The sequence below is a fragment of the Budorcas taxicolor genome, chromosome 11 (genome assembly GCF_023091745.1).
Source record: "Budorcas taxicolor isolate Tak-1 chromosome 11, Takin1.1, whole genome shotgun sequence".
In the NCBI taxonomy this organism is placed as follows: domain Eukaryota; kingdom Metazoa; phylum Chordata; class Mammalia; order Artiodactyla; family Bovidae; genus Budorcas; species Budorcas taxicolor.
In genome coordinates, this window is record NC_068920.1 from 86162228 (window position 1) to 86169865 (window position 7638).

General features: G+C 32.0%; 1 protein-coding gene across 2 annotated transcripts in view; it reads left to right on the forward strand.

The window, feature by feature from the left end:
• The window catches only part of PPM1B (protein phosphatase, Mg2+/Mn2+ dependent 1B), an 84174-nt gene extending 77984 nt beyond the window's left edge, over positions 1–6190 (forward strand). Inside the window, exon 6 of one of the 2 annotated variants that reach the window (XM_052647643.1) lies at positions 5354–6190. In XM_052647643.1, coding sequence (XP_052503603.1) covers positions 5354–5383 — 30 coding nt within the window. In that variant the 3' untranslated portion in view covers positions 5384–6190. Of the gene's footprint in view, positions 1–3460; positions 4523–5353 lie in introns of those variants that run through there. The other variant, XM_052647642.1, reaches the window with a different exon arrangement.
• Positions 6191–7638: the final 1448 nt, after the last annotated feature.

Genomic DNA, 7638 nt, shown 5'->3' on the forward strand with positions numbered 1-7638 from the left:
TCTATTTTTAAAATGTGCTTAGATTTCCCTACCCCCCTTTTGCTGTCTTTTTTTATTTATCTATGTTCCTGGGTCTTTATTTCGTGTAAGGCAATGTTTTCATAATGAGAAATTTAATTCTCAAGCTGAGTTAGTCTAGGTGACAGTAAAACCTTAAAAACAGAATCTGAGGGAAGAGTCCTAAATTCCCATGTCTGTAATTGTCTTAAATTTATTTTGCAGAATAATTTAAACTGTCCCATCTAATATGATTTTTTTGTCCTGTAATTTCATTAATTTTCCTATTATAAGAAAATACATTATAGACTTCAATATGAAATAATTTGTGGTCCAACTCAATAGTAGTTTTAATTATTTAGTAAGCATCTATTTATATGAGGCACTTTACTGTGCAAAACTGTTACCATAATGTAGTCAGAAGAACATTCAGAGGGACATTGATGTTGATTACACTTGTACACAAATCTGAGCTCTGTCACTTACTAGCATTGTCATCCTGACAATTTAAATCTCTCTGTGTGTTAGTTTCTTTGCTTATAAAAACTATAGAGTTACAGTATCTATTACAATAAAGTACCTACAAGGATTAAATGAAATTATGTATATTAAGTTCTTAGCATAAGCATTAATTTTTCATCCCTAGGTGGTTGGGAGGATACAGAAAGGAATAGAAGTTATCTTTGTCTAAAAGATTTTACAGTGCAACTGGAGAGACTTGTCAACAGTTGCAAGGTGAAATAAATTGCTCTGATTAGAGGTGTAAACTTGAGGTACCTTTTGTGTGAGTTCAGGTAAAGAAGGTGCAGCTAAACAATAGATTCATTTTCTGATATTAATGAAAATCCGTGACTGTTGTATAACAGTATTTTGAAACATCAGATGAAATGGAGGAGTTTCGCCTATCTACTGTCTAGCACAATAGGAAAATGTAATTTGCTATAATATAGAATGACTTAAATGTGGTCATTAACTCAAGTTCTTTTCAATTGGCTATTGTAAATCCATTCCTATTGAATTTAGAGTTTGGGTTTTGTGTGCTTTTTATAAAGCAACTACTTCTCTCTCCCCAGCTACCACTACTGTAGCATTTCACAGAAATATAGGTGATTACTGTGATGATAAAGATGTCAAATGGAGTGTGAGATACATCCACGTATAACAACTTTGATCCAACCTTATCAATAAGCTCAGGGAAGTAAGACAGTTTATCAGTCGTTCTCAACCTTTGCCTTGTATCAGAATCACCTGTCAGTCTTTAAGAAAATCACCCCACCTCACTGAATCTGAGTATCATGGGTTGGAGTTTGGCATCTGTATAATTTTAGAAATTCTACAGGTGATTCTAATGTGAAACCAGGGTTGAGTTCTCTGTTGTCCACTTGATTTTGTTTCAGTGTCCAAGGGAGTTGTCAAAGGTAGTTGTTGGTTTGAGGGCTTTTTATTTGGAGGGCAGAGAGGAGTCTTATACCCTCCATTAAAAGTTCTTTGTGATACACTCTCAAATAGAAAATTTCCTTTTGGAAGACCTGATTAAAAATTGATAAGGTTTATGATCAGCAAGCATTTAACTCATTGTTCCATCTTAACCTTTCCTGAATGGATTCAAATTAGAAACTGTATTTAGGGAAATAATGTTTATTTAGTACAGAAAGAAAGGTAAATGGGGGGAGAAAAATCTTAAGAGACCAAAATTTATTATGTTCTCTCCACAAACTAAATTTTGCAAATTAAAAAGTTATTTTGATAGTTAATATGCTTGATGTAGAAAATTGAAATAGTCAAAGCATCTGAAACTTCATCACCCATTATTATCATTTCTATATTGCTGTTTCCTTTCTTCCTAGGCATTTTACATATACTATCCTAAAGAATATGGGCACACATATGCTCACACATAAAACATATGCTGTACACAGTATTATCTCTTGCTTTTTGCATTTAAAAAAATATTCAAGGGCTCTCATTTTTCTAATAATAAGCATTGCCATTTAGTGTATGGCTATTAGTCATTACCTTTGTTGTAGAATTACAGAGTAACAGCCTCCAAAGATGGTTAAGAGTTTGTATCAGATCTGTATCAGTAGCCTTTTTGTATTTTATTTTCCTAACGTTTTATGGTGAAAACTTCCAAACATATAGAAAAATAGAAATGGTCATAGTGGACATCTGTGTACCTTACCTAGACTCAGTAGTAAGTTTTTACATTTTACCATATTTGCTCTCTTTGCTCGATGTGTACATTCCTAGCCTTTTTTTTTTAACTGACTGAACCTTTGACAGCAAACTGCTGATAAAATATTTTACCTCTAAATATTTTGGCACACAGCTCTTGAGAATGAGGACATTTGTCTATATACCTAAGAAAATTGGTAATAAATTTAATATCATCTCATATAAAGTCCACATATTTTCAGTTGTCCATAGAATGACTGTTAAAATTGTTACGTGGGCTAGTCCAGTTGTTACCAGTTAAGCATGGTAAGCAAACCTTTAATTAAGCTCCCAGTTTGTTTTTCCCCTTAACACTGAAAATAAGTCTAAGCCAGCTTTTAATAGGATGTCTTACATTCTGGATCATACGCTAGTTTCCTTGTGGTGTTTTTTCACATAATTCTGTGCTCCCTGTTTGCTTATTATATTGGGGATTAGCTTAATTAAACATTTTTTGGCAAGATCACAAGACAGCTTTGTTTTCCCTAGCACATCATGTCAGGAGGCACATATAAGGTAGAGTTGTATCTGTCAGCGTATCAGTATGATCAGCTTGGCTGTTAGAGATTGTTCTGCAAACAAAGTTAAGTAGCTACTGTAGGAGAAATCTGTCAGTTTTACAAAATTCAGTACAATATAAAAGAATTGAGTAGTTTACTATTAATATTATAATGTTTAAAATGATTTCTTTTTAATCTAGAGATTTTTAGTAAAATATTTAAAGACAAAAAATAAGTAGAATTTTTATCCACAGAAATTTTACAATTCCCCCAAATTTAGTTTATATAATACTACATTTTGTTTCTCTTCTCCTTCCTGTCATTCAGCAGAAATGAAGAAACTAATGTTCTAATGGCCTGCTTTCTGTCCTTTCCTATTGCTTTAAATACTAATTTCCTTTAGTACTAAATAATTATAGCCAATTATTTCCTCTTGAAGTCAGTTGCTTTTAGGAGATGCTGTGTTGCTGTTGAATTATACTAGCAAGTAAATTTCAGATTAAGCTTCAAATATCAGTGTAAAATAAGACGTTAATAGTTCATGATGCTCATTTGCTAAAAATAACGAGGTATTTCGATTGGAAAGTTTTGTTAATTGACACAGTAACACTTGATTCTTAATGAAATGTTCTCATGCTTAGATATATTACTCATGGTAGAGAAATGAGTGTTTTGCTGTGATATGTTATGAAATACGTGTGATATCCTGGTTTGTCTACTGACACTGGGGTCTTGAATCTTAAAAAAAGGCCTCCGATGAAGCAGAGGAAAGTGGATCACAGGGGAAATTGGTGGAAGCTCTGAGGCAAATGAGAATTAATCATAGGGGAAACTACCGACAACTTCTGGAGGAGATGCTGACTAGTTACAGGCTAGCTAAAGTAGAGGGCGAAGAAAATCCTGCTGAACAAGCTGCTACAGCTGCTTCTTCGAACAGTGATGCTGGAAACACAGTGACAATGCAGGAAAGCCATACTGAATCAAAAAGTGATCTTGCTGAATTAGACAGCTGTCCTGAAGATGCAGGGACAAAGATGAGTGGTGAAAAGCTATGACTTGACTTTGTGGTAATATTTTTGTGATCTTTGATTTGATGGTTTTTTTCTTAGGAAGTATAATGTATGCATTTATATAACCATTTTGTTATTTGAAATCTTGGTAAACTAGTTTTATTATATTCATATATTATAGCCTTGTTTTTTAAGAAGGCTTTTGCATACATCTTTATCAGATAGTTTAAAATTGGCTATATTCTAGTACTTTGAATTTAATAAAATTACATGTCATTTCATATTGTATGCCAGAAATGAGGCTAACAGTTATTAAAGTCAGTAGTTAAATTCATACTAGGAAAGGATTAGAAATTACCGATTAGCAAGATTACTTTATATTGTGGAAAAAATTGTTAATGTAGAATTATACTGCTTCACATATTAGTACATTCATAGTTAGCTCTGTAATGAATTTGTGTTTTCTTTAGTAATTTTAGTTCTTCAAAGAATGGCAGATGCTGTCCTGTAATTTCTTTTTTCAAGGATGATAATTTGTGTGTTCTTGAAATTGTTTATATTTTGCCTCTCTGTAGTTTTATTTTTTAGTAGTTTTGAGATTCCGGATGTGTGGTTATTTTTCCTTTTTCTGTATCCTTTATGAAACATCATTTTTGGAAAACCTATGTATTATTCATCCAGCTTTGGTTTGTATATTCTGTATAGCCTAACTACATACATCCAAATGTATGTCAACCAAGTGTTTAGAATGAAATTATAAATGTTTAAGTCCAAATAAAGCATGTGATGTGGAATAACCTATGCATGTTGTACTTATTTTTAATTTTTTTAAAAAACAACCAGGTTTGGTATATTGGAAAAATAACTCGAATTTCATTTGTATCTATATAAAACTTAGAAAACTTTTGGTTTGGTGCGTTTTTCATTAATTAAAAAAATTTTGAGAAGTCTTGGTTACTCAAAGTAAATCTGTTCTGTTTCTTAACCCCCTTTGTGACACAAAATATTAATCTTTGGACAGTATGAACACATGTAAACATGTCAGAAGGTTGTCATGATGAGCTTTTTAAAGATTGCAAGACTTTGAGTTTTGCTACAAGTATTCATCAGAAATTAGTAATGCAAGAAGTATAAGATATTTTAAATAGTGGTGGCAGATATGAGTTTGACTTTGCTAAAATGAATTTTTAAAATACAACTAAATCACATTAGAGTATTTTTTAAAACAATTGTGTATGTAGAACATTTTAACTTTGCCTTTTCATGTTTTATATTTATCATGTGTCTAAAGTTGCTTAAGGGGCCATAAGTTGAAGCTTGCAATCTTTGGTTATAGCTGATGTTTTGATCTGTTTTTCCAATGCCAGAATATTTTTAAGTGGTTTGAGAAAGAGGAAGTCATTTGGTGGAAAGGGGAGGAAAAAACCCAACCAGTTATCTATCTATATTAGATAGATCCATGTGTGTATACACACAGTATACAATACACACAACTCTCTCTGTAAAAGTACCTTTCAGACAAAGAAAGGAAGGTAACTTGTTCATCTGATTTTGTTTTCTTTTGAAATTCAGTCCAGCCTGGAAGTGGTGTAGGTAAATAGTAATAATATTCTTCCTTTTCTCTTCCTGTAGGGTGCTGGAGATCTAGAAGACCCATGGTAGCCTTATAAACCTTCTAAAATGCTTTTGATTCTGAAAATTGGGGGAAAAAACTTTTAATCACAATTTTCTTCAATACAAGGGAAAAACATTCTTGTGGATTCCCAGCGTTTTGTGATATGAGCAGAAAATCATTAGCATTTCCCATCATTTGTTCATATTTGTGTTTTCTGGTAATTGCCACTTGTAGCATTGCCTGTACTACAGTATTTTTGCCAGCCTCAGACATACTGGTTACATCTGTATTGAACTTTTGACCCTAGAAACCAATGGAGTTATTTCACCACAAATAACAAATATGCCTGAGGTGCATGGGAATATAGTTAGCTGTACTCTGAAGATACATTATTATTTTTTTTTTAACTAAGGCACACAACATATAAGCATGTAAGAGTAAAGAACTGTATGAGATGTTCCTTTTTTCAATTCACCAAGTTGGAAGCCTTTTGCAGCTCTGTGGCTTAAAATTTCATTTGAGCAATTTACTATAGGATTTATATTTATTACTAATTATTATTTAATTTTTTTTCCCAATTTTACCTGTATTACCAAACTGGGTTCTCCGATAATGTCCAAATTGTAATGTTGCCTGCTTCAACATAAAGTATATTTGGCAATAATATTATAAACCCTTACAAATTTTTATGCATGTATCTACTACATCCTTCAATTCTCACTAGAAAAATCTCTTGAAACCAAATGGATTAATTTATGGCTATTTATAATTTGCTTTGACATCTCACTGCTGCAAATTTTTTTAAATGATGAAATTTGCCTTTATAATGTAAATTGTGATTTTTGTTTTACATGTGGGTTTCTATAGTTTTAATTTTTCAGCTTTTAAGATACAACAGGTTTTGTGTAATTTGGTATAATTTTTAATTGTTTACATTATTTTAAAAGCTCAGAATATCACATTGAAATGACTATAAATACATTTAAAATTATCTATTTTAGATCTAAGGAAATATTACAGAGATATTTTCATGGGTTCAGTAACCTTTCATTTTATAACATTGGGCACGGTACGGAGTGGCTGTCACATAAGGTACTTGAAGATTATTAGTTTAATTCTATTTTTACAATAACCTTGAATTCTTGAATTCTTCTGAGTTTTGCATGTATCCAGTTAATGCTGAACGTGAAGAGTGAAATATTTATCTAAAAGGAGCGTGGGGGTAGGAGAGCAATGAATGTATCCATTTGTACATGGTGTACATGTTGTGGATGCTTTGTAAACATTTTCCTATCTGTTCAAATTGTGTTTCAGCAGGATGTAATTGCCCTTGTGTGTAGTTGAAATGAGTCATCATCTGGTCCTGTGTGAAATGGAATTCATGGTATTTTCTGTAACATTTTCCTGAAGCTGTTTCTGGAGAGCCGCACATTTAAATACAGCTTTCTTGATCATTTCGATTTATTGTGCACCTGATTTTTTGGTCTGAAAGGAATTATTGCCACAACATATTTTATTTATTCTTTAGATTTTAGCCTTGTAAGTTAAAGTGCTTTACATGATGATGTTAAGAGCTATTTGTCCCTTGACTGGGTTTGGGGGGGTTGTTAAAAGATAGGGAATGAAGAATGCAAAATGGTTGTTGTTCAAACTGTCCACTCTGATCCAATCCTGTACTGATAGTACCTTTCCAGTATGATATTGTGATGTTTCATACAATGCAGTGAACATAACCAACTTGTTACCTAAATAAAGACTTGATAAAAACAGTGTGACATATTACTATTTTGTATGGTATTTAAAAATAAAAGTTCAGCTTTGTATGTTATCGTAAACATCTGATATAGTTAGAATATCTGTTATAAAAAATTTCATACAAAACCATGTAGGGGAGTTACAATTAAATCCAAGGAGGTATTAACCAAATTCTGTAGGACAATACTAGTTAACCCCTTATCCACTCCCAAAACATTTTTATACTGTTTTAAGAAATCTTTTTCAGGGGACTTTGTGGCCATGGAAATAAAAATTTTGTGTGAGTTAGCAAAAGAAACACCCATATTCAGTATTTACTAATCTAAATTCCGTAGTCTAGCTGTTCTCGGCTGTTTTTGTTATCAGGACCCATTTATATATCTAAAAATTCAAGATCCCAAAGGACTTTTTGCTTTTGTGTGTTTTGTGTATTGTATAGAAGTTAAAACCAAGAAATTTTGCATACCATTTTAATTTATTAAAGATAAAACCATTACCTGTTAAATAGCATGTTCTATTAAGATAATTATTTTCCAAATCTAAACAG